Raw genomic sequence first — 27,716 nt, 5'->3', positions numbered from 1 at the left:
AGCCATAGAGAGATGTGGAAGGTCTGGGACCTTCAGTCCTCACTGCTGCCCTACTGGGAAGAGTTGCTGTCATCATTGGGCCTGTGCTGTTTCATTTTCTTTGATGTGTTATGGAAACAGGTAGACAAAAGAGGAGAGAGGATTGGAACCTGATGGGGGTTGGCCATGCTTCTGTGCAGGTGACTCCTGCTTTACAAGTCTGAGGCAAAATTGACTTTGCCAATCCTACATGGAGTTTGAAAGGATTCCTTGTCTATGCACAGGTCTTTGTGAAAGCTGACATTCTAATTCTCCCGAGTTTGCCTACATTTCGCCCTTACTGGGAAAGACTCTCCTCCCTGGAAGAGAGGGGAGTGGTTGTGGGCGGGAGCCCGAGCACTGCCCCTAGCATGGGGCGTTAGCCCCCTGCCTCCACTTCACCTGGCTGGTGCCCACGCCCCTCTGTAGGCATCCAACAAGGTGCCACAGAGGGGGCGTGTTTGGCAGCCTTTTGCTGCAGCGCCAGCCTCTCCCCGGCCTCATTCTTTGCCGTCGTCTCATCGCGAGTCACCCACCCTCCACTCCCTTTGAGTTAGGGTTAGGTCATTGGCCTTGCTATGGACCTTAGGTTGGTCGCCCTGGTTGCCCAGGGGGCCTGGTAGGAGTTTTTCCATTTGGCATTAGGCTTTTTGGTTTTTTCACCTACCTCGTAGCAATCGTCACAACGTTTGTGGTATTGGTGGGTAGGTTAGGCATTGGAATAATGTGTTGTGGTGTGTCGAAGTGCTAGGTGTGGCCATCGCCTATGCCTTCAATTTCTAGGGGTATTCCGTTAAAGGAATCTGGCAGTCGTGTATTCTGTCCGATGCCTGCTTGGCGGGAGGCCATGGCACGACCCTCGGTGACATCAGGGGTGAGCCTATAGTTGGATTAGCATCAACAGGTGATGAACCACTGGTGAATAAACCCACTTGTTTTAGAGATCCAATGCCTAAGCCAATACCTTTTCACTGCTGTAATAAATAAAGTTGTGGCCTTTCCTTGCCCATTAACCTTATATCACGTGTCCTTGTGTATTCATTTCACATTGCGGGGGTCGGGTCCTCGAACCACAAGTGATAAAAACAGGAAAGCACTTCAGAGAGTTCACCTAGGAGCATTTACAAATGGCACTATTCTTTGAGATGAAGGAGCCTTCAGAGTTATTTTTGCACAAAGCATGAAGAGTGTGAGGTATTCTTCATGCTGGGGTAGTTTCAATGCAGTGGTGTCAAGTGGTCATGGTGCCATTGGGTGTCTGGTTGCTAGACAACAGGTAGGAACAGTAAATATGAATGACTGCCTGCTGCCACAGCTACTTTTCCCTGAAGCCCTAGCGTAGTGACCACTAGAAGCATCTGTAACATTTACCAATTTGCTTGCAATTTGTTAAGTTGATTCATAGCTTAATTAGTTTCTGTGACTGCTCATAATGTTTAAATTGTTCCCTTTCAAAGCCAGCATTGTTCTACCAACAGCATCTGTTCTGAATTTGTCTTTTAAATTTAATCATATTAAACTCCACAGATTTTCACACTGTCATCCACACAAATGCATAAATGTTTTGAAAAATCAAACAAAATATAAAACTGTGACATAATGTACACCAGCAATTTGCAATGTGCCTTGTATAGTGTATTAGTAATTTTCCTTATGTCTGTTCTTCTGGACTACGGTTTGTGCTTCATGCAATGTTTGAGGCACTTGTTCACAAAATCTATGCTTAGAAATAATTTCAGCTAAGTGAGAAATTAATAACCAATAATTCGTTTAGGCAAGAGGAAGCAGTGGCATTATTCAAATGAATTGTGTCTGTAAGGCACAAGTCATGTAGCTCAATGCTCCAGTAGCCTTAAAGAACATGGTGTTCATACTGAATGCACCCTTAACCTCGGTTATTGAAAGCTCTAATAATTGGCAATTTTAAAATAATTTACCTTGAGTAACCCCTTTAGGTCAGCTAATATGAGTACCTTAAGGACTGCACTCTGAAGTCTATGAATCTCAGTATTTGATTTACTTACTACAAGTACATCTTTACAGGGAGGAAATACTTAACCTCTGATATAATCTTTATGCAGTTGTTAACTAGAGATGCAGCTTAAGAAAAAGATGAGGTAGGCTGGATGCCCTCATAAATTGCCAAACGGGGGAAGTTAGAAAATTATAGACTAGTATAGGTCAGCCTTCCAGATGTTTTGAACTTCCACATCAGCAGCAGATGGCATGTCAGGGATGATAGTAGTTCATTCCAAGGAACAGCAGTCCTGTTGAGATACGGCAGGTGCCCACCTTCCAAAAACAATTGGAGATATTTTTGTTTCAACAAAAGCTTTAGGTGCTTTAGAACCTTTTTTGTCCTGTTTTTAAGCTTACCTTGAGCAAAACAAACAAACAAATTTCTAGACTGACTTGACACATAAAAAGCAGTTTACAAATTAATAAAAAGCACACAGCTGACCAAATAAAAACATCCGGAGAGCACCAGGCTGAGAAAGGCTGATCCTAGGGAATGTTTTTGATAGGTTTCTTCAGTTTTGAAAGATTTGTCAATACACTGACATCGAAAACCTAACCTTTTCAGAGCAGCTCTGAAAGACTCCATTTTGTTCTAGCAAAGCAGGGACAAAAAAAGCAACAGTTGTGTAAAATGTATAGTAAGTGTGTAGTCAGTGTATGCCTAAGCATACATATGCAGCCAGAAATTCACTCCCCGCCACAGGATTCAGGAGGAGCTCCTCCCTAGTAAGTGCGGTTACCATATATTGAAACCTTGGTCAAAATAGTAAACAGTTCTTGTAGGCTACCCCCTCTCCCCTCAAAAAAAAAATAGTCAAGAAAGGAAACCATTATTTTCCATCAGTTCGTTCAATGTCATTTGTACACACAGTTTCTTGGAATCCAGTTTGTGTTAACTGAGTCATCCCTATTGTGGTAGGAGCCAGAATCTAGGATGTTGGAATAAATTTGAATTTAGACATGAAAGAGGTAACAGAGCCAAGGTTCTTTAGGCATGACTCATAATTTACAGGCTGTGGACCACATCTTTCGGTGGAGCTGGTTCCAGCATGAGGACTGAAGTCAGTAGTAGGCTTACCAAAAATATGATTTAAAGATTCCTTCCCGTGCCATTTTCTTTATTGCGGTATCTGATGCTGAAACCAAGTGTGTCCAGATTCTATGTGCATATATAAAAGTAATTAATCACATATGATGTTTGGCCTCACTGAATGTCTGATGTGACTAGACATAACCAAACATAACCAAGAGATAGCATAACTGAAGATTGGCCTCAGCACAGGTCACTCTTGGGCAACTGGTATTCCCCCCCCCCCCCTCAAATTTGGAGCTCTCTTCTTTTTAGTTTATGTTTCTATGTTTTATTTGCATTGTTCAAAAATTGCATTAGAAAGCCGCACGTACACATGCACAACACACATGGTCTAAAAAGTTACAGACTGTGAATTTGACTATAAAATCAGAATGAAAAAGTCCCATGCAAACATGGCAGAACATTTGACCTTGGTGCAGGTTGTATAATTCAAGATGGGTCCTTGTCTCTGTCTTATTGTGTGTTAGTACACTTTTGTGCTATCGATACCATTGTCAGTTGAGGGACTGGGTTCAGTTGGTCGAGGCTCCCTTTTCTGCATGAATTGACATAAGGTTCAGACCTTGTAGGCGATTTAACACTGTTGACTTCCCACTAGGAAATCAGATCATGGAAACAGAAATACTTACCCAGATCCTTGGCATAGGTCCAGGTAAAGCAGTCTTGCAAAGTATAGCTGAGGATATTATCTACAGATACGGGAATTGTTCTGCCAAAACACAGGGAGAGGGGGGAGAATTATGCTCCCTATTTAAAGGGCTAGTTTCTCCGATTGAACTTTCTGAAACAGGCATTAATAAGTTAGGTAACTGGCAGCATTGAAGTTGGGGGGGGGTCAAACCATATTTTAAGTAATCAAAATAGTTTCAGAATGCTCCTATCAAGACGATTCTATATAAAAAAAGGAGCACCCTTGCAAAATTTGATACATTTTAAGTGGTGTTTGTTAGGAACAGCAATACCCTCTGTATGCTTCAGTAGGGGAAAGTCCCATTGAACTCAATGGGATTTACTTCACAGTAGACATCCACATTTACTGGACTGTAAATCTTAACGTGTAAATTGTTTAATAGGAAATATTTTCCATAATTTTGTGCATGAAGATGACGACATAGGCCAATAATAATTTAGTTGATTGTCCGTGGCGCACTTCATTTTAATCTGACTTCTGGAGTTGATTTTTAAAAGCAAGGCCAGAACAAGGTCTTTTGACACCTCTGGCAAGGACACCTTAGTCACCTCTCTTGCAACATGTAATATGATAGATAATAAAAAATGAACACAAAGTCTGCACATGACTTTTAATGCTCGTCTTTTTATTTTGTTGTTATAAAGCACCACAGTAAACATTTAACTGAAATGTTAATTTGTAGCATCATATCCTAAAATGTAAATAAGTAATGTTTAATACGTTTTTAGGCCTAATTACGTCATAGCTCTAAACCATGATTTTTAAAATCCATGGCTTAGTGTTAGGTGTGGACACTGCCTAGTAGCTCTACTATGGTTTGTTTACTCCCAGCAAATCGCTGTCTGAAGCCATGATATTTTTTTGGCCTATGGTTTGTTTTCACTGTGGCTTGGTGTTATGTATGAACCAAGTACCCTTTCTAAATCAAGGTTTGATTGGGCACCAAACAAAACGTTTTTCTTCCAGCTGGATTTCAAATATGTTGTAGAGCATCTAACTTATTGGCCTGGTTCACACATAAAGTTAAGCCATCATTTGTTTAACCAACCACAAGTTTGTCACTCAGTCAAGCAAACTATGGCTTTTTCTCTCCAAAGCTTGGTTTGTTTTCCAGCTGCTCTTGTCTTGTGCCTTTGTAACTTCCAAGGATTAGTTGTGGGGCATTCTTCCATTTTTAGAAGTACAGTGATGTAGCAGTAGATTTGCATTTGCCTTCTGTGGCGGGACTCTTTTAAAAATAATAATCTGTGGTACTAGATAATATCTTCTAGGATCCCCCCACACACACACACACTCTGTGTGTTGAGGGAGATGTCAACAGTACATTTTGTCCTATAGCTAGGGCAGCTTTTGAGCCTGAGGTTCAGTCCTGGACAATAGTTTGGATACTAGGAGTCAAATATAAACTGTATTTGTAATTACAAATGTGCTTCTAGTAAACACAAAGCTAGCCAACATACATCTGGGATCAGGAAAGAGAGTTTTCCTGCCAAGATGCATGGCCTCCAAAGATTTCTCTTTTTTAGAGTATACGTGCTGATGTCCCTGAAGATTCTAGCCTTTCTTCGCAGCCTTTTCCCTTTTACGTCTATATAAGCTAGTAGTCAGGGGATTCAAATGCCTGCTGGGGGATCTCATCCATCTAAAGAGTCTTTGTTTTTACAGTAGCAGGATAGTCTGTAAAGTGAAATGAGCCACGTTCCAGCCAGTAGTACCAGTCAATGAAGGCATAGTTAAAAAGCAATAAGGAATCCCTTGGCTATGATACACCATAAGCAAAACCACAGATTTTTATTTTTTATCAAAATAATAATCTGCTGGAGGGAGTGATTGGGAACTTTAACCTCACATTTTCATCTGTGCAAGTGTTATTTTTAGAAACGGTGCCATTGAGAAATGTCTTTTTTGCTCAGACATTTTTGGAATTGGAAATTGCATTAGTGTTTTCTGAACTGGAATTTGAATCTCTCTCGGACTGTGAATATGCAGGCACTGGAAACTGTCATAGAGGCAAAAGGACGAGGCAGGTAAAAGACAGTTCCCTGATCTGAGAGTAGTGAAGGCATTTTGGGTTCATGATGCCGACAGGTGCATCATTAGCACTCACATATTCACTCATCAGTGTGCATATGTCCCCAAAAGATGTCTGTTACTGTTGGAACTACTTGTACCAAGAAAAAGGTCCTTTTGTTTTGCTACAATGGACTAGCATGGCCGTTCCTTTATAAGTTACATCAAGAGTAAAACAAATAAATAAAACAACCAAGAAAATAGAATTCCAGAAGTCATTCATTCTGCTTTGGGCCCCTGCAATAAAATGGGAGATTTGAAAGTTGGTTCTTGCTTAGGTGTTCTCTAAAGATACATATATTAGAATTCAAGTTACCTGGACATTTAGTATTAAACTAAAGGCTGCTGTTGATTCTTCTAGAGACATCTCTTTGCTCCTACATTCCTGTGCTGAAAGGGGTGGGGGTGGGGGTGGGGGTGTATGCGAGGGAGGGAGGGAGGGATTGAACAATCCGACCAAAAGAGTCAACAAGGGCTGTGCTGCGACATTCCCTGCCTTCTGAAGGGAAGGGCCATAGCTCAGTGATTGAGTATTGGGTTCAATTTCCACCATTTCCACGTAGGATTGGGAAATTAAAAACTGTGATTGCTTCTACATTGTCAGAGTAAGACAGCACTGAAGTAGATGGACCAATGGCTCAGCAGGAGAGGTGGCAGGGTTTATGGAATCCCCAGCTATTTCACTTGTGGCCTATGGACTGGCTGTTGCACGTTACAGCTTGTGAATATGGAGTGGCCATCTTAGAATCATAGAATTGTAGAAGGGACCTCCCCTTGCTATGCAAGAATGTCAACTAAAGCATCCATGACAGAGAGCCAGCCAACCTCTGCCAAAAAACCTCAAAGGAAGGTGAATCTACCACCTTCCGATGGAGTCCATTCCACTGTCGAACAGCTCTTACTGCCAGAAAGTTCGGAATCTCCTTTCTTGTAACTTGAAGCCCTCTGGAACACAAGAAAACAAGTTTGCTCCATGTGACAGCCTTTTAGATATTTGAAGATGGCTGTCATATATCTTCTCAATCTCCTCTTATCCTGGCTAAACATACCCAGCTCCCTCAACTGATCCTCATAAGGCTTGGTTTCCAGACCTTTGATCATCATGGTCACCCTCTTCTGCACATGTTCCAGCTTGTCCATATCCTCCTTAAATTGTGGGGCCCAGAACTGGACATAGTACTCCAGTTGCTGAGTAAGATAGAATAGAGTGGTACTGTTACTTCCCTTGATCTGTACACTATATAGCCCAAAAGAGCATTAGCTTTTTTGCTGTTGCATCACACTGTTGACTGGAGTAACTTTTGCTTCAGAATGCTACATCATTATAGATTCTCAGCACATGCACTCATACTAATTACTGCTCATTATAAACTCTTGACAATGGACTTTTGCTACTAAGTATTTGATGGTTTCTTGCAGATACTAACCTGGAAGATCTGGTTTTAAATTCCTGGCAGAATGACTTGCTTTGAGCCATGGCTCTGTATGCCTCATTTCCCTGTGATTAAATTTGGATAAAGACAAAGGCCTACTTTGTCAGTGATGATTTCTAAGCCCTTTTGAGCACTGGATGTGATATCTATCTACTTGTACCCACTTTCTTTTGGTATAGCCTACTATCCCATAATTTGTTAGATTAATGTGTTAGTGTGGTCCTGCTGGTTGAGAATGGAGTAATAATGGCTGAATAGAGGTATAGAAAAATGAGACTGAGCGCTAGGAAAGCACTCAGTGGCTGATAAATATGTCCTTTGTTCATTCCTGTGTTGGGATCCTTTGGCAAGATTAGTGCAAATTTACCTTTCTTTCTTTAAAAACAAACAAACAAAAAACCTCTTAATGCCTGTAAGGTAAATAGTTAAAATCAGTAGATGCCACCCTCCCCAATCTATTCAGTGATCACAGAGCACCTCAGATCAATTGAGTTTGCTTTTCTTAGCCTTATTTTTTCAGAGCCTGATTGAATAGAAATTCTGATGCACTGCCCATCCACAAAAATAACTTGAGGCATGCTGTGTGCCCTAATTTGGGGGCTGTTGTTGCTTTCATCCAGTGGCCTGTTAGAGAAAATTTGGCTCTTGTTGTGGCATCCGATTATTGGATACAAGCATCCATTGTGCTTTGTTGTATCTATGGGAAGTTGTCCTGGCAATAATGGCTACCTGACAAGTACTTGAAAACAGGATACATTAAGAAGATTGGTCTCCGCTGAGGAGGAAAAACACTTTATTAATGTCAGTTGTGCTTGATTATGTTAGAACAGTGGCTTACTTTTTCGACAACCCCCCCCCCCACCTCACCCACCCTTCCAAGTAAGGAATAAATAAAGGAAGACAATTTCAAACGTTTCCCTAGGAGAAGGTGATGTTTACTAAAGCATTTGGTTTGAGAAAATGCATTATTTGTGTAAAGTCCAGGAGCCAATGTTCTCTAGCCTTGGTCTTGTAGAAGGTTGGATTGATGGGGTTCTGTTCTTTCCGCTTGAAGCAATTGGGGCATCCAGCGTTCTGGACAGAAAGCCTTGAGAACTGCCGGCTGTGGTGTGACTAGCCAAGCTGCTTTTGAATTCTCTAATAATCAAAGTCTAAAATTGGCTGCACTGTGAAATGTCAGAAGTATCATCCTTTCCAAAAGAGAAAATTAGGGCAGTTGGATTTGGTGACAGTTGCTGCATTGTGGGCTTTGGAGCCTTGAAAATCAAATCCCTGATTTTTATATCTGGCATTGATTTCTTGTACAGAGTTCAGTGTAATCAGTAAAGGAAGGTGCCGCACAAGCCACTGAATCTTAACAGTTTTGCTACTGATGTCCTCCCACAGTTGGATAGCTTTTAGAGAAACTTTGCAGAGGAGCAAAAACATCTATGGATATTTCTGTAGCCTTATCTGTGTTTCATCTGTTGATATTTTCACATTATTTGATAAACATTTGTTAAAATGTTTTGCCCAGACCCACAGAGCCACACAAACAATTCCATGGGAATTTGGATTTCCATGTCCCATGGGTAAACCTCATCTGAAAGCAAGGGCAGTTTCAGAAGCAGTTTGTGAAATCTCAATCTCTCTCTCTGTGCCCGCACACATTGTTGAAAGGGGAAAATGAAAGTAGAAAAAATTACTGGATGCCTGCAAGCTCTTGAGAATTCCTGAAGCAATCCTTAATGCTAGACTACACATTTAAAATAGAATCTGTTGCTTATAACGTGGCTGCTCCTTGAATGGAGTGCTTTCGATTGTTCTGAATGAAAATGAAAGATGAAGGTAATATATCATAGAAGTCTCAGACCTTTCAAGAAAAAAAAAATAGTTCATTGATCAAACACAATGTTATTGTGTGATCCTCTCCAACCACTTACCAACTTTTCTCTTTTAAGTATTTGCATTGCCTTGAAATATGCATACACGGGAGCAATTTACAATAATCTTAACATTCAGATCTAGTGCATACTTTATGTCTGGTGGATTATAAACCAAAGTACTGTTCAGCTTAACTCCATATAAGACTCTTTCTGTTTAGTGCTTTTGATAACCTGATTGCAACAACTGACAACAAGGATAAGGTAATCTATGGCTCCTAGTCAATGTAGCTTTGTATCCTCTCCAGTATCAGTTCCTGGGGGACTTGGACAGAAGAGTGCTGTCCTCCTTGTGGGCTTCCTATAGACATCTGGTTGGCCACTGTGAGAACAGGATCCTGGTCTAGATGTGCCTTGGGCCTGATAGGGCTCTTGTGTCCTGGGGGAGGGGGAGGGGCTGCTCATAGACATGAAACAGACAAGCACAAGACTTAACACGATGTATCTGTTGTTGGATGGTACTAGGTGAAGGTAGGGATGCAATTTGGACGCTGGCACATACAGGAGAAACCTAGAGTTTTCTTCTTGTCATGCATGTTCTGTGTGTCTGGAGCAGGGGTTAGCAAAGTTTTTGTGGCTTGGGTTGGTTCACAGTCCCGCAGACACCGCGGTAGGCTGGAGTGTGTGCATGCACACGCATGCACAAACGCTATTTCCAGCGCTCTTTCTAGCGCTGAGGAGGCGTGCGCAGCTTCCCATTGGCTAAAGGAGCTTCCTGCAGCCTATAGGAAGCCGGCCAGAGTCGCAGAAGGCAGTCCCTGCTCTGCTCCGCGCCGGTTTAGCGCGGCCCATGGGAGCCAACCGAGCAGGCGGCAAGGGTCCCCGAGCGGTTGGCAGGGGTCCATGGGCCGGTTAAACGACCCCATGGGCCCCATGGGGACCTGATTGTGCACATGCAGTACCAAGATGGCATAGCAAGCAACAAGACAAATAATCAAGAACATTAAACTCATACATCCCTCTTGCCGTGCCGGTCAAGCTGTCCCAGTACTGATGAGCGCATTGTGCAAATCCAGCCAAACTGCCCTGCTGATGGAAAACTGATAAATAAAGTGAAACCATCTGGCAAGGAAGGGCCCTTGAAATAAATAAGGAAAAGGATTGAGCAGCTACTAGACTCCCACCCTTCTTTCACTCAAGCTTTATAACCTGTCTAGACCAGAGGAGAGCAGAAGGTAAATTGGAGTCCACTGGTAGATCTCTGGGCAATTTGAAATAGATCTCCAAGTATTTTTGGCTTCCAGTTGCAAATTACAAAAAGACTTCTCCCCTTTGTTTGGGTAATTTGCAGAAAACCGGAGTGCATTTTTGTGTGAAACGATTGCAAGGCCAATTCTGATAATGAAAGCAAATATTTGGTCTGGGATATGTGCCTCACAGGCATTCTGTTCCTTTTTTACACCAGCCCTACAAGCCACGCTCTTGCATTTGACTCTAGTTGGTGAAACTTGAGGGTCTAGACTAGATAAAAAACAAAAAACTAAAGCAAGTAGATCCCAGAAGTCTGGCCACCCTCTGGCTCAGACTACTTTTGCTTTAAAAGAAAATGAAAACAAGAAGAAACAAACCACAGAATTCCTTTTAACTGTTAGCTTGGCCATGAGAAGTTGTAGAAGTTGCAGAAATGCCAACCTGATTGCATTTCCTGGTTTGCCATACCTCTGGCAACTTGACCTAAAGTACCATTTGCCGTGCCCTGCTGAATAAATCTTGGAAGTTGCGGTGTGATTGCTTAATAACAGATGACTCAGAGGAAATCATGAGCTATTCTCAGACAAGCAAAAAATTAGGCTAAAGTTCAGAAAATAATTCACTTGTAAATTATTTGCTCCATCACAAGTAATTGCAGCACTCTTTGATGCCTTTGTTTGGCTAGTTATAATATACTCGGCTTGGTTGCACTCCAAGCTGGCTTGATTTCAGGAACCCATAGTGGCTTGCCACTTACAAGTTTCCCCCCTCTCCTTACCTCCCACCTCAAGAGGATTTATGTACAGTTGTACCTCGGGTTACATATGCTTCAGGTTACAGACTCTGCTAACCCAGAAGTGGTACCTCTGGTTAAGAACTTTGCTTAAGGATGAGAACAGAAGTCATGCTGTGGCGGTGTGGCGGCAGCAGGAGGCCCCATTAGCTAAAGTGGTGCCTTAGGTTAAGAACAGTTTCAGGTTAAGATCAGACCTCCAGAAGGAATTAAGTTTTTAACCCGAGGTACCACTGTACTTTAACATGGAAGTTGTTAGCAAAACAATTCTAGGCCATCAAACAGATCATGTCATACAGAAACTTGGTATAAGTCTCTCCTAAAACTCTTCCCCTCCCTGCAAGTGTTATGCATGTCCGGGCACATTAAGAGTTCCTATAAATTCTGCTGTATACAAAGTGACGCTGAAAGAAACTTGGATAGGAGCAGTGAGTGGGTGCCGAAGTAATTCACACTAAAGGTTCTAGATTTCTATGACAGAAACATGCAACGGGGAGCAGCGGCGATGAGCTTCCTAGCTCCACCCTCCCTTCACTCTTCTCATTGCCCTCCACAAGTTAGAGGCAGATCTTCTGAAACTGAAAGCTTTAGATCCCTGGAAAATAAGAATGTTAGAACCCTGGGAAACCAGTGTTTTATAATTCTTAGGGAGCCTCCATGAGGACAGAAGGCTCCCCATTTCAGAAGAGTTGCCATGCACTATTCTAGGTAAAGGTACCCCTGCATGTCTTGACAGAGTCTAGGGTTGTGCGCTCATCTCACTCTAGAGGCCGGGAGCCAGCGCTGTCCGCAGACACTTCCGGGTCACGTGGCTAGCGTGACGAAGCTGCTCCGGCGAACCGGCACCAGAGCAGCACACGGAAACGCCGTTTACCTTCCCGCTAGTAAGCGGTCCCTATTTATCTACTTGCACTTTAAGGGTGCTTTCGAACTGCTAGGTTGGCAGGCGCTGGGACCGAGCAACGTGAGCGCACCCCGCCGCGGGGATTCGAACCGCCGACCATGCGATTGGCAAGTCCTAGGCGCTGAGGTTTTACCCACAGCGCCACCCGCGTCCCTCTATGCACTAGTCTAACCCCACCCTTACCCCCAGCAAAATTGGTTTAACAAGTTGGATTACTTTGCAGAGCTGGTATCTCAGGTCTGCAATCCCATCCATCCCCTTCAGTGTGGGTAAAATAATGCTGAACTGCAAAGGGAGGAGATAGTGTGGAAGACTGACGCACAGCCCTGATAAACAAACCACGATGTAGCCAATAGCCATGACACCTGAATTGGGCCAGTGTCTTGTCAAAAGTCACACAGTAAATACCTAAGAAGATTTGAAATGGGAATCTCCTAGCTCATTCTCTAGTCCACTATACTAAGCCTTGGCTCCATCTGCACTGTATATTTAAACACTATTATACCACTTTTTAAACAGTCATGATTTCCCCCCAATGAATCCTATTTTTGTGGGGTGCTGAGAGTTGTTAGGAGACTCCTGTTCCCCTCACAGAGCTACAGTTCCTAAAGACGTTTAACAGTCAATCCCTCTTACAAGGGAACTCTGAAAACCGTGGCTCTGTGCAGGGAATACAAGTGTCTCGTAACATCTGTCAGCACCCTTAAAAACTACAGTTCTTTGGGGGAAGCCAAGACTCTTTAAGGTTGTTTAATACTGCTTTTGATGTATAATGCGGATCGACACTTAATCTAGAGTTTAGAGTTTAGAGACAGCACCCTGGCACAATAGCTAAGTTTATTCTGCTTAAAGAAAGTTGTGAATTAAGTAGATCTTTCTAAGTCACCATGGCAGATGGTTAGAATAAAGTATTTATAGGAATTTCAAATATGCAAAGGGCACTATGTACATCCCATGATCATGTTTCACTTTGCATCAGTTCTTGTTTTATTCGCACGCTAATAAAAGATATGGTTATTCCTGCTAAAATTATTAATCTATTTATTATTATTTTCTGCAGATCACCAGAAATTGGAAAGAGAAGCTAGAATCTGTCGCCTTTTGAAGCACCCCAATATCGGTAAGAATGTGGACAATACACAGCCATGTAGAATTTTTTTTACAGGACAAATGCCACAGTATTAGTCTCAGAGAAATAAGGCAGACCAAAGAGATGAGTTTGTGCTTGTACTGATGTGATCTAATACCAGTGTCGGAGCATTAAAACTTTTAATTTACTAAGGAATTTCTGCATATGTTGAGAAATGCAAATATTTCACATTTCAATAGGGAAGGGATGCAAAACCTTGGCCCTGTTGATATTGCTAGACTCTAGGTCCAATCATTCTTGGCCAGCATGACCAGTGGTGAGTGATCAAGGGAGTTGTAGCCAACAACATCTGGAAGGGCAAAGGTTCCTCACCCCAGACCCAGCTGTGCTACCCAAGGAATAAAGAAAGGGAAATAATGGTTAAGTAGTAGGCTAGGTGTTAGAAATGAAAAGGACAGCTCTGACAGCTCAATGAGATGGAATTTTCACAACTCTATCAATAACTAACAAACCTCCCACCCATCCCTTTTCTTACCTTTTCACCTGTCCTTTTCAGGGGCTATAAGCTAATGTGGCAATGTGTGGCAATCAACCATATCAGCACAGTTGTCTGCAATATAGCAACAGTAAAATCGCTACAGTAGAGCTTCTTCTTTGAATTAGAGGGTATAAGTCGAACTAGGCTTGTTTTCATTGCTGAATTTGAACAGTCTTGGAGGGAACAGGACTCATCCCATGGCCTGTGTGGAACTTTCTGAAGCATTTGTAGCAAATTGTGCTCATGTTTCTTTTTTGCTTTGTGCTGTTGTTTTTTCATTGTGTTGAGATAAAAGCATTGTCCCTAAGCTCTGGCATATTATCTTATGCTTTCTAGGCCAGTTGTTTGGGGTTTTGGTGGTTTGTGTCACTTTGAAGATGCTCATGGACCTAGCGAAGTCATTGCTCAGCTCTGGGCCTCTGGTGAACACTTCAGCAGTTCTTATGTGTGTGGTGACGTTTGTTTTGAGATTGCAAGGCCTTAGTCGAAGTCCATGAGAATTTGAAGTTGGTGGGCAGTTCAAAGGCAACTATCTGCTGCTATCTTGCTGTTTAGTTTGAAAAAAAAGATATATGCTTTTGAATGTGGCAATAAAAGCCCATTGTTTTTCATTTTGATGTGTACTGGCTAACTCTATGGGATGACTATGTTGTCTGAAATTTGCAGCAATACAGTTTAGTGTGGTAGTGTCAGAAATGTCCTGTTCTACTTTATTTATTGCCTCTAAGCCCTTGAATGAAATGTTTGTAGGGGGCTATCTTCTGTTTCTCACCTTGCTTCTGTTTGGGCAGGAAGAAAGTCAGAGATACTCGAGGGAGGAAAGGACCCCTCTACCTTACAGCATCTTCTCACTGCGGGTGCACCCTTCCTCATTTGTTTACTGTATGTGTTTATGGGAAGTGGATTCTGTCCGCTGGCCACATCTGTTGATGTATCCCTGCTTAGCCATGCACCCTTGGCAGTCACACATTTAGCACTGGTGAGAAAAGGACAGGCGTTTGCACAGCTTCTCTACCCTGGACCAGTCAGCGTTCCCAGTTTAAAGGAAGAGCCTTATCTATATACATGTGTGTGGTTCTTTCTCACGGACACCGTATTTGTGGCAGCTACAGGAGGGGTACCTAATGGACTTGCTGGGTATGTGGCCAGCAGGAACAATTCTGTTCCCCTTTCACACATTAATGTGGGAAGGGTGCTTGTATGTACACCCACAGTGAGAGGCTGCTATAAGGAAGAGAGGAAGCTTTTTCTCTCATCCCTGACATCCTTCAACATCTCTGGCATTGGTGCTTGTAGGCCGGTCACTTGCTCTCAGTCCAACCATCCCCATTCATACTGATCTTCTGGGGATGCAGCTGATCAAACATCTATACAGAAGATGGGATTAGATTTGAGGCCTGCTTTATTACAAAGCTAATATTTGTCTATTTGGATAATACAAAATTGACTTTATAAGTATGCATTGGTTCTTTAGAGATTTGGACTTTCTGCATTTAAATAATACAGCTTCCATATTAAAAAGTGATGGAACCCTCAGAAGAATCAAGCTGCTGTTTAGCCAGTGTTTTCTTTTATGTATCCTTTTACTTCATAAAATTTATAAACCGCTTAATTGTAGAAAAACCTCAGAGCGGTTTACAAAAACAACAAAGCAGTAAGATTATTGGTAATACTGCTATTGCAACAGCATCGTTATCTGGTAAAAATTCTGAGCCCGCTTGCAAAGCTGCCAAGCCTCATTAAGTTGGAATAGGAGGATGGGTATTTTCTTTATTGCTTACTGAAAAAATAAAGATACTAAAGTAATGTTTCATTGCATTCTGCCAACCAAGAGCTGGTTAGCACAGTACCTATTCTAATCACATGAGTATAGGATAAAAATGTAGCATGTAAATAGAGCAACAGTGGACATCATGAATGGCAATCCCCTTGATATGGTAGGGCTAAATTGAAAAGACGCATGCGGGAAATGGGACATGCAAAAAAAGTTGCACTTTTAACAGGACTCGAAAAATGAACTGAGCAGTGTCAGAAATCAGACTTTACAAATATTCTTGTACTGTATTCATTGCAGTTATCCAGGGTTGTAATGATGCTAGGGGGGGGAAGCTAGAAGAGAAGTAGTGGGAAATTGCTCTTTTTGTAGAGTCTACTTTTTTCTGCACATGGAATTTCATTTCAAAGTACCTTAAATTATATGCAGTGGAGAGAGAAGGGGAGAGAGAGAGATACAAAGGGCTTAATTTTCCCTTTTATGTTGCTTCCTTTTTGCTTTCTGGTAGTCTTCGATTTCTAGAATGAAGTGGAAAGAATCTGGTGCAAAAAAATGGGGCGGGGGAAGGAAACCCATATTTCTTCATAATAAAAACACATTCCTGAACTTTCCATTTTCTGGCCTGCTTCCATTTGGAATGTGCTTTATTTTCCATGTTTGATTTGTAAAAAAAATCGTTTTATCTTTCCCATTATGCTAGACCAATATTGTTCTTGTAGCTTTGTGTTGGCATGTATTCCTTGGTTTCATTTTATAATCACTAAAACCTGTGAGATTCCATTAATTAGTCAGGCAGCTATACAATTTTCTATTTACTATTTTAAAATAAAATAACATGTTGCTGTAACATGTTATATAACAAATAGTAAAAATGTATTGAGTTTCAGGTGGAATGAAAAACTGCTGTGGCTTGCAGATTACATGTTACAAGAGCTGTAAAATCATCATCATCATCATCATCATCATCATCATCATCTTTCAGTTTCTGGATTGTAAAGTAAAATGCCTTACATACCTGTGTGTTAGTTACATCAGTACATCTTATCAATGTACCTTGTAGCCTTCAGTAGCAATACCTGTGTCTGGCATTAATAATTTTGTGTTCAAATAAACAATATGTTCCAGCAAACTAATCAACGTAAAACATGTTCTCTGATGTTCTCTGTTTTCTGAGTAAAACACTGCCTCTGTTTTCCTTTCTTTGTTTTTTAAAGAATGAAGTATATTATCATCCTTTCCAGTTTTCTGAATTTTTGAATGAGTTTGAATTGGATTTAATACACAAAATCTGCAACAAGAGAATGGGCCTTTTCTGTGGTTGCTCCCTGACTGTGGAATGCTCTCCCCAGAAAGGCTTGCCTGGTGCCATCGTTACATGTATTTAGGCAAAAACATTCCTCTTTACCTGGGTCTATGGCTATTAAATAAGCTGTGGCCTGTGAAAGTGTGTGGGGAAGGGAAAGGAAAGGACTGTTATTATGATGGCTACGTAATTATTAGGCTGTGTGTCAGTATGGTTTTTAATATGTTTTTATCATTGATGTTCTGTAAAGTTTTTCTAATGTTGCAAACCACCCTGGGATCTTCTAATAAAGGGTGATGTATAAACTGAATAAATAATAATAACAGATCTATTGTGAGATCAAACATTCAATCTTTGGTGTGATCCTGTATTTGTCTACTCAGAAGCAAGCCCCATTGAGTTCAATTGGACTTCAAGGTAAATTGATTGCCATCTTAGTTTTCTTTTTTCCCATTAAAAGAAGGTATTTGGCCACTTTTAACCACACACCATGTCTGGAAGAGAGTAGCCAAAGCAGTGTCTAATTCCCAGCTATGAAGATTAGGGTTAAGAGGAAAAGATCATATCACAGAACCATTACCATACTAGCTAGGCATGAAATTATATGCATGCGATAAGGGTGCACAGGGTAAACTTGTTTTTCAGGTGAAAGCTTCTTTTCACTCATGTGTTGATCTCTTCTATGATTTTGCCGGTTAGGTTTGCTTTGTTAATTTTTTTCAGAAGCAATTAAAGCCTTTTAACAATGAGGACTTGGGAAAAAATGAGGGAGGCAGAGAAGCTAAAAGGGAATCAACTGCCTGATTCTTAATGCCCTCCCTTCTGCTGTGTACAGAGGGAAATAAACAGTTAGTTGACTTTAGTGATACTCTCTGGTGTATGAAAGATATGTCGTTCATGTGTAGCATTTCCTCTCTAATTTCTTTCCTCTAGTCTAGACCACTCCAGGGCCATTCTTGGCCTTGCCTGTGATTGCACAGCGTTGACAAAAACATGAACCAGCCTGTGTATTGTCAGACTACAGATGGCCAACTTACCTTGTGGGGAGGTTTCCTTGTTTCTTAAACATGTTCCAAAGCACTGGTCTTCAAACCAGTAGATTGGGACCAGCTACTGGGCCACAGCCTGATTTAAGATGGGTTGCTACTGCAGTACAAGTACATGGTTAAAAAGATTAAGAAACCAGTCTCCAAAGCTTGTTTAGGTTAAATGAGAGCTCTGGCTTTGAAAAGGCTGAAGGCTGTCGTACAGCAATACAGGTGACTGTGGGTTTTGCTTGAACAGATAGATTGTTGTTGTTGCTTTATCCCTAATTATTTACATCAGATTGAAGACAATAGGTTCTACCTGTTCCTCTACTGCAGCATTTTGCCACTACATTTTGCAAAGAGGTGTGGCTTAAAACAACGTTTTCAGGTAGTGAGTTTTTGTCTTTAAACAGCGTATTAGACACACTGTTACATTATTGAAAGTTAACAGCTCTGGGGCGCCAATCAAAGGGTTGTTCCTGGTGTTGCTGTTCTATTTGGGCAACACACTTCTGTTTGCAAAGTAGAATTGCCCCTTCTTTCCCCTTCTGCCCCCTGTGCAGCCTTAAAAGTTTGTTCCAAAGGGTTGGCAGATCCCCTGGAGCTGATTTTGAGGGCACACTGGGAGAGGAGTAGGAGAAGAAGTCCTGTTGCAGAAGCAGAACTTTGTTTCCAGAGCATGTGATTTAACCCTTTGAATTCTGGCATGCTCACCCTGATACTCACCCTGCCTTACCTTGAAGCTATAGCTTAGAAAACCTTGCTGCAGTCTGTTTTTAAATACTATTTTTCTTCTTCTTCCTGGGCCTAATTGCAATTCCAGAAGCCTGATTAATGTTCTGGCACATTTGAACACTTTTTTGGCTACTTGATCCAGTAGAGAAATGGCGTGACTTTACCAGTGCTAGAATGTCTAACCCAAATACTGTTTAAACATGTTAAACAATGGGTTTTGTGAGTCCCTGATTGAAAACGGCAGTATGCTTAACTACAGAGCACTTCTAGATGTGTGTGTGCGAGCATGGATGCCTCGGAGCCTCTCAAAAAGCTTAATGTGCCATAGAGCAGAGCAAGTGCGCCAGCTACTATTTCAGATAAAATGTCTGAAATGAAAGGAGCCAGAGTTGCATCTTAAAGGCATATCCAAAGAGACAGGAACAAATGCCACGGAGCAGTAATAGCTTCTTTCACTGAGAGATGACCTCTGCTATCCATTGTACTTCGAAAAAATGCAGATGACACTCGGTTACCATAATCCTGAAGAACCTTGTTGTGTTTAGCTATCGGCCCTCCAGCAATGAGTTCTGTGTTGTGTGTTCCAGCAAGCTCTCTTTGAAAGTAACACACATGCTGTACTGCCTGCTAGAAGCGCCAATTTAATAAGAAAAGAAAGATGTAGACTAAATCCTTGGATGTTTCTACTGACCTATTTGTTTTCTTCTCATACAATTTTTGTTTACACACACACACACACACACACACACTACACACAATTCCCCCCCCCCCTCGCAACATTGCTTTCAGGGTTGAAAGTTAAACTGTGAGTGGTTTTCACCATGTCCCTTCCCCAGCCCTTGTATCGTTTCCTCCTCTTGTGTTCGTGAAACAATGAAATAATAATAATTAATAATAATAATAAATTTATATACCACCCAGCTGCCTGGGTTGCCCCAGCCACTTTGGGTTGCTTCCAACAAATTAAAACATCAAACACAATAAAACATCACAAGCATTAAAATCTTCCCTATACAAGGCTACCTTCAGATGTCTTATAAAAGTCAGATAGTTGTTTATTTCCTTGAGATCTGAAGGGAAGGTGTTCTGTTTTTTAGGGTATGTTCCTATTTGTAGTTGAATGAACGAATGAAGCTCAGAATACATTAACTTCTTACAAGGTGTAATTTTTAATAGGATATATTTTGATCAATCAAGGCTGCAATTCTAAGCACATGTAAGGTAAAGGTAAAGGTACCCCTGCCCGTACAGGCCAGTCTTGACAGACTCTGGGGTTGTGCGCCCATCTCACTTAAGAGGCCAGGGGCCAGCGCTGTCTGGAGACACTTCCAGGTCACGTGGCCAGCGTGACATCGCTGCTCTGGCGAGCCAGAGCCACACACGGAAACGCCGTTTACCTTCCCGCTGGTAAGCGGTCCCTATTTATCTACTTGCACCCGGAGGTGCTTTCGAACTGCTAGGTTGGCAGGCGCTGGGACCGAGCAGCGGGAGCGCACCCCGCCGCAGGGATTCGAACCGCCGACCTTTCGATCGGCAAGCCCTAGGCGCTGAGGCTTTAACCCACAGCGCCACCTGCGTCCCATGTACGAGGAAGTAATTCCACTGACCTTGGAGGACTCTGCTTCTGAATAAACATGCTAGGCAGGGACCTTATACCATGCAGGCATGTTGAAAACAGGTCTCCTAAAGAAGCCACAGACATTATGCTTTTGGGGGATACTTTTCCATTGGAAAAAAAATATCCAGCTTTGACTTTAAAACCATTGCCATGTTTAATTCACTGCACATCCTAGCATTTCTATTTAAGCCACTTCAATAGGGCCTGTGTCATTGAAGTGCTTTGAAGGACGAGGTACTTGCTGGTGGAAGGTCGTTCTTGCAGCAGAAGGTCCCGAATGCTCTTTCATGTCCCACTTGTGGGTGACTAATAGGCTGATGCTCAGCAAGTCACTCATTAACCAAATGAAAAACAGCCAGTGGACCTGATGGGATACCTGCCGAAGTCTTCAAAGTGGGTGAAACTGAACTTACACAACAACTTCACAAGCTCATCGAAAAAATCTGGGAGAGAGAAGAGATCCCAGCAGACTTCAGGGATGCCAAAATTATCAGTCTCTTTTTAAAAAGGTGACAGAACTGATTGCAGAAACTATCGAGGCATCTCTCTATTAGCTGAGGGTGGCAAAATTCTTGCAAGGATCTTAGCAAACTGTCTCTTAACAATATCCAAGGTGACCTACTGCAAATGGCATTTTGAGGAGATGAGATAGAAGCCTTAGTCTTTTACCTTTCACCCCCATGGTCAAAGTGTTCCTCCTGTAAAACTAGTTGTTGTTCAAGGCTTTTATATTGCCAGGGCAGGGTTGAGTTTGAAAGGGATTTGGGGACAGTCATAATTCTGAGTCTCCCCCTCACTTGAAAAACTTATGACATTGATCATATTTCCTTTACTGTTATAGAAACTAAACCAGGTCCAAAAAGCTATTTACAATATTCAAACACTTCTGCCAGTGCTCCACTAGAAGCCTGCAATGGAGCTGAATGGTTCTGAGTTATCAGAAATAGAGACAGGTCTATGGAAAAAAACCACATTTCACTAACTCACTTCCACACTTTTCTCCCTAACAATTAGGACTAAGGATTTGCACTTGTTTCCCACAAACAGAAGTAGTGTGCTGTGCAAGGGCCTGTCTGGCCCTTGCTTCCATTAAAATATAGTGAGAGATGAGTTCTCAAAAAACATGTGCATGTAATTACATCTTTGTTACTTATATCATATGCCAGAATTGTGTTTAATGACCTAAAAACTAAAGAATGACACATTTCTCATGAAAGGTCAGTGTTGTGTCATCTGCTATGTTACTGTAAATTCTTTTGTAATGATGCAAGTGTTTTCAATCACTTGAAGCTGGTCGCTGATCAATTAGGTTAGTGTTCGTTTATAGGTAGGTTACCGGTGGAAAAAGTGAAAGAGCTGTGCTCAATAAGTGATGAGGTGATGCAGAGGACCTCAGGAGTATTGCTATATGGGTTCTGAATGGGTAATATTCCTTTAAGGATTTGATTCCATACAATAGGGTAATAATACCTTTTGATGTTGTAACTGAGATAAAATCAGGGTCACTGGCCATTATAGTATCTACCAATCATTCTAGCAGGTAAGTATATACTTAGGCTGCAGTTACTTGGTAGTAATCCCATTGAACTCAATGGGACTTTCTTCTGAGTAGATACTGACATGTTGATTATTTTTATTAAGCCTGTGGTGTTCAAGAGTTCTTAACCATTTCCTCAATTGTGACCTTAGGATTATCTGCACTTAAGATCATTAACTTACTTAAGAGTAAATTCTCAATACAAGATAAATATAGGCTACTCAGTACTGTAGACCAGAAACATTGCCCAAATGTTTCGTTGAAATTGGCCCGAAATCATATAGATGCCAGTTATTTTGTTTGGTAGAATTACACCTCAGTTAAGATATTTTGGACCAGAATCAATATCCACCCAAAGTTTTGAATACCTAATGCCTTCAGCTATGAGGTGAGTGTCCAGAATATGCTTAAACCTCTTCCTTTGAAATCCGTGCTCCCTCAAAGTGATGGAGCAGTCTGGCATCTGAGATTTTGTCCAAAATGGAACCAGATATAAACAGAGGGTTTTAAAATAAAACCAGGTCAGACTTATATAGGAATGTTACTATGAATGTACTAGTGATGACTAAAATTGTACTGGCAAGGCATTAGGAGTTGTATACTGTTCCATCTTTGAGGGAACACCTCAAAGAGGTCTGGCAACAAGTCAGAACAGAAAATGAATGTCAAACTCTTAAATCAGGTTAGAAATAGGCTTGCCATCACACAGGATCATGCAGATAAGTGACTGAGATGTCTTAATTACTGAAATGAAAACTGTGAATGCGGGCATTCTGCAAATCATTTTATTTTCTATTTGGGGGAAAAAGAAAAATAAGAAAGTGGTACATGGAACTCCTCAATATGCACAATGCAATGCTGAACTGAAACCAGCAAGGAGGTGCCAGCTCAATGTGAGACTTCACTTCTGTCACCCTCGTGCTTTATTAAGTCATTGAACATTCGTGTTGCCAGCTGTCAGTTTGATGGATTCTGGAAGCATTTCCTTTATCTGGGTTAGTGAAAATTCGGCTTCTGACATTGTTGTGTGGGAATTGGCTGCAGAGCACTGATAACTGGAAGTACAATACCAAATATAGCAACAGCCCGTTTTCCTCCCTTCGTCCTAAGACAAATGCTCTTGCATCCTCTGAGCAGGTTCTAAAAAGTGTCACTTCACAAAGGTTTTCATACGTTGTGTGTGTGTAAATGTGAAGGGGAGTGGGGATGAATTCTGGCCTATTTATGAAAAAGCTATGCCCATTTAAGAAATTCTGCCCTACTTATGAAAAACTTGTGAATAAACTGAAAATATTAAGGGGCCAAGGTAAACAAGATTTGACTATATCAATAGAAGAGGCCTTCCCCTTAGCACTCACATTTGCAGACACATGATTGCAAAATGTATTTGCAAAGGTTTATTTTCTGTTTCTGTATGGATTTCGTTTAACAATGATATAATAATAGTTGCCAGTCTGTCTCTGTGAAAGTGCTGTTGCTTTAAACACTGTGTGCAAGTTTATGTCAGGGTTCGGCCCTGCCCAGACCTGAAACCTGAGGTCTCCTCAGATGTGGAGGAAGGAGAGCTGCCACCCCCACCTACCCTACCAGCAAATCTTCATATATGTTGATGATCCTAAGGAACCATCAGACCTGGACATCCTTGTTGAAGCTACAGCTTTCATCACAGATTCAAGTTCCAGCCTCTCCTGAAAATGCTGAGGATTCAACCTGGGACCTTCTGCATGATAAGCAGATGTTCTGCTGCTGAGCCACAGTCTTTCTCTGTGTTGACTGATCTCGGATTTTTGAAAGCAGCACATGTGTGGTCTAATAATGCCAGTGTTGCAGGTTTGACCCTTGCATGGGACAACTGCTTAGTCCTGCATTGCAGGGGTTTGGACTACTAGAGGATCCTCAGGGCCCCTTCCAACCTGTACAATTCTACAAATGCAAAAATGAAATATTATTTGAAATTATTTTTTTAACCTCTTCGTTAAGAATCTTTTCTTTCTCACTTCTAAGTATAGCCAACTTCTTTCATCAGCAGAAGCTATTTCTAGCCTCAGCTTCATCTTAGATGTTTAGATTGTTACTGGAAAAATCTGAGGGCTCCCTTGGACAAAAAGTAAAGACACCAACCAGAGTAAATTGGAGCAAATCAGCAGCCTGTAGGCTTGGCCTTTATTGACTGTTGCAACAGGGTGCTCCCCTCACTTGCAGGTGAGAGGAAAGACCCACAAAAATGGTGTGCAAGACCTTATAAAAACTTTTGAAATTCCCCTCCTCTAGGTCATGCCCACCCCCAGAAACATCATGCATACATTACAGAAAGGAGGGGTTGAGGGAGGAGTTGCGGTGTCTTGTCACCTGGCTGGTTCCCCCTTTCCCCTTCCCCATGAGTCACTTCCAGGAGACAAAGGGGAGTTGGCAGTTTCCTGCCCCCAGGGGGAAGATCTGATCATTGTCCTTTGTTTCAGTCCATGCTGAATCCACTCCCATATGCAAGTTCTTTGTGATCTTGATTGTCTTCTGTCTAGGACCATCAGGGTTGGCATAGCAACTGGGCAGGGCTCCTGTGGATGTGCTGGGATGGTGAAGGGATTATGGCTGCCCTGTATCAAACCTTCCCCATTTTGTAGTCCTTTCTTCATGGAGTAAAATAAAAGTGGAACAGTGCAAAACCAATGTATGGTTGATTTAACCTTCCCCATTTTGTAATCCTTCCTTCATGGAGTAAAATAAAAGTGGAACAGTGCAAAACCAATGTATGGTTGATTTTCTATGAATTTATAACAGAAGCGTAGCGTATGTAGTGTGGGAGTGGGAGTGTGTGTGTGTGTGAAGTTTGTACAAACTGAATGATTGGGGTGGGGGGTTCCTGCTACAAGATATCGCTTAAAAGCAAGACCAGAGCCCTCCAAATTTCTTAATTCGTTGTTATCCTCCAACTAACCATTTTAGACTCAGGTCACTGGACCATGGCTTAGATCTGCTGAAAAGGTATTTCAATGATTCCCATGTTACACTCCTCCTGCTATTAGCCTTTTTATTTTGATGGTTAATTTTGAGACTAAAGACACGAACTCCCTTATTCACGAGAAAATCCTGCCAAAATTCACAGGACCGCCTCCTGAGTAAGGGCTTTTAGAATGTTGGTCTTTTCACCTGGTGTTGTGTACAGTGGTGCCTCGCAAGACAAAATTAATCCGTTCCGTGAGGCTCTTCGTATAGCGGTTTTTTCGTCTTGCGAAGCAAGTCCATTGACAGCTTAGTGGATTAGCGCTATTAGCGGTTTAGCGGCTTTTAGCGATCAGCTGTTAAGCGGCTTATCAGCGGATCAGCTGATAAGCGGCTTAGCAGCTTAGGAAAAGGGGGGGGAGGGGGGAAAACCCGCAGGAACTCGCAAGACATTTTCGTCTTGCGAAGCAAGCCCATAGGGAAATTCGTTTTGCGAAGCGCCTCCAAAACGGAAAACCCTTTCGTCTAGTGGGTTTTCCGTCTTGCGAGGCGTTCGTCTTGCGGGGCACCACTGTACAAGAATACTCTTTGCAGACATGGTTAAAGTGTATTGAAAGCAAACCCCAAATGCTATCAAGTGAGAACTTCCAAATGGAACAACAAAAGGCCGGTTATTGTTCCTGGGGATTTGAAGGCACTTAGCTTTTTGGCTTATACCCAAGGAAACCAATTATCTCCTACTGATAACATGCTCTAGAGTGTAATTATTCTTGATGCAACTATATGTACTTGGAAAAAATATTTTTAGTGGGCTGAGTTGTTCCCCAGAATATTTAAGTGTGCTGATATTTAAAACGTGGATGGTCACAAGTAAAAGGATTTGTATAAGTAAAAGAGGCTCACCACATAAACATGCTTGGTGAATATATAAGCAAGTAGCCTGTGCTTCCTTGTATTTATAAGGGGGGAAATGCCTGTTCCGCCCATGAGCTCTACATTCTAGTTCAGGGATGGGGAGCTTGTGGCCCTTCAGATATTTCTATATTACCAATATTCCCAGCTAGCACGGCTAGTGGTCAGAGATGATGGAAGTTTAGCATAGCAATATCTGGAGGACCACAAGTTTCCCTTCCTTGTTCAAGAATGGAAAAAACCCCACTTAGATTCTTTTTCTTTTGAGAGGGTGGGGAGGAATGCAAAGTCTTTACATGTCTTTCCTCGGCCAGAAATCTTCAGGATCTAACTATCTCATTGCCTGCAGTTTGTTATTAAACATGCCACCCTATTCACAGCTTTTACAACAATTTATTTAGCGCTGGTAGTGTGCTGGGTGCTTTGAATTTTAAAGCTTTGGAATAACAAGTAGGCATGCTGTTATTGTGAAGTACTGATTCATTTACTTTTACTCCAGCAGAATATAGTAACTTGTTCTCTTACGTTTTAAACTTTTTAAGGAGAATGAAATGTAAAATACTCCTTTCTGGAGCAGATTGGCCTACAATGCTTTCAGTTACAACGTTCAGCAGTGCTTTCTTTCTGGGAGTACTCAAGGGTACTTAGTACAGTGCAACCTCAGTTGTTGAACGCTTTGGAAATCAAACATTTCGGCTTTCGAACGCCAACAACCCAGAAGTGAATGCACCTCGAAAGTCAGTTTTAAAATGTGCCTCGGAAGTCATACAGCTTCTGAAGTGTGTTTCTCCATTTTCTCCATTGCAATTGCCGACTGGCAATTGCACCTCAGTTGCTGAACGGTCTTCCGGAACGGATTACGTTCAACAACCGAGGTTCCACTGTACTTGGCGCCTTTTTTCCCCTAGAAGAAAAGCACTGCCATCTAGTAATTTTATGGTGATTTAAAAAAAAAATTCAATTACTTGTATGACTACGAAATATAACTTGTTAAAATGCTCACTTCATTAGGAATTTGCATAGATTATTGCAGAAAAGTAGTTTCAACAATATTTGCATGTTCAAAATAGGTTGAAAATTATGGTGAAATCTTGTGTTTAATGTGCGTTTGGGAAAGCATGGCACTTTTAAGAATAGTTTCTTTCCATATTAAAAAAAACCCGAAAAGACGAAAAGAAACAAAAGCTCAGAGCATATACACCTATACATTTTGTTAAAGCAAACACTAGAGCCGAACAACAGAAAATCTCCCACAAACTTGCAATCCATAGCACACAAAGTGAAGCAACCAGTGAATGTTGCAGTGGCAGGCTCCAGCCAGCATAGACAGTAGTCAGTGATAATACAAGTTGTGGTACCACAACTTTGGAAAGGCCTCAGATTCCTCCTCCTTGTAGGAAGGTTTCAGTGCATATGGGGAACCTTGAGGAATCATGGTTTCTGAACCCATGGAGAAGAGACTCTGAATGTAGTTCTATGCATTTGGCATAGTGGATGGCGTTGTTTCCTGACCTTACAGAGGACATCCGTAGGTCGTTCTGCATTCGTTAAAAACGCCAGAGTAGATACCGAAAGGATTTTGTGGTTTCTTATTTTTTAATTTGTCAGCAAGGAATTTAATCTCTTGACACCACTATTTGCCTCAGATTTTTAGGCTGTCTTCCCGGAAACGTCAGTTCAGTTACTGGTATCTTTACCTTACGTTTTCCATGGTTTAAGAGAGAGATCAAAAGAATTTATTGAGTTTTTCTGCAATCTCCTTATCCTCCTCCAAGACAGTTGTAGCACCTTTGTCAGCCAAAGGTCAAACCACCTCCTTGGTTAGTTGCCAGATTCTGATGTATTTAAATATGTTTAATTCCTCAAATTCTTTCCTTTTGTTCTTTATTGTGTGCTTTTGCCATTTGTGATCTTTTGTTGCCCTTATTTGACCAAGACTTTCATTTCCTCAGAAAAGGTCTTGACTGTCTACCAGCTTCCTTACTCATTAACCACTCTAGTGTCCTCTTGGACTTTGTGGTATTCTTCATTCTTTGTACTGTACATTTTACTTGAGCGTCTTATTAGTTTTGGCTAACCCCCAAGCATTCTGGGAAAATTTAACCCT

At 41.6% G+C, this 27,716-nt stretch overlaps 1 protein-coding gene across 13 annotated transcripts in view; it reads left to right on the top strand.

The window, feature by feature from the left end:
* The window catches only part of CAMK2D (calcium/calmodulin dependent protein kinase II delta), a 140,711-nt gene that overhangs the window by 39,552 nt on the left and 73,443 nt on the right, over nt 1–27,716 (top strand). For 12 of the 13 annotated variants that reach the window (XM_079990259.1, XM_079990262.1, XM_079990260.1 and 9 more), the window contains exon 3: nt 13,195–13,254. The exons of the other annotated variant lie outside the window; for it this stretch is intronic. In XM_079990259.1, the coding sequence (XP_079846385.1) occupies nt 13,195–13,254 (60 nt within the window). The remainder of the gene's footprint in view (nt 1–13,194; nt 13,255–27,716) is intronic. 13 annotated transcript variants of the gene reach the window in all.

This window comes from Podarcis cretensis, assembly GCF_951804945.1.
Source record: "Podarcis cretensis genome assembly, chromosome: 9".
In the NCBI taxonomy this organism is placed as follows: Eukaryota; Metazoa; Chordata; class Lepidosauria; order Squamata; family Lacertidae; genus Podarcis; species Podarcis cretensis.
This window is presented reverse-complemented; position numbering and strand designations above follow the sequence as displayed.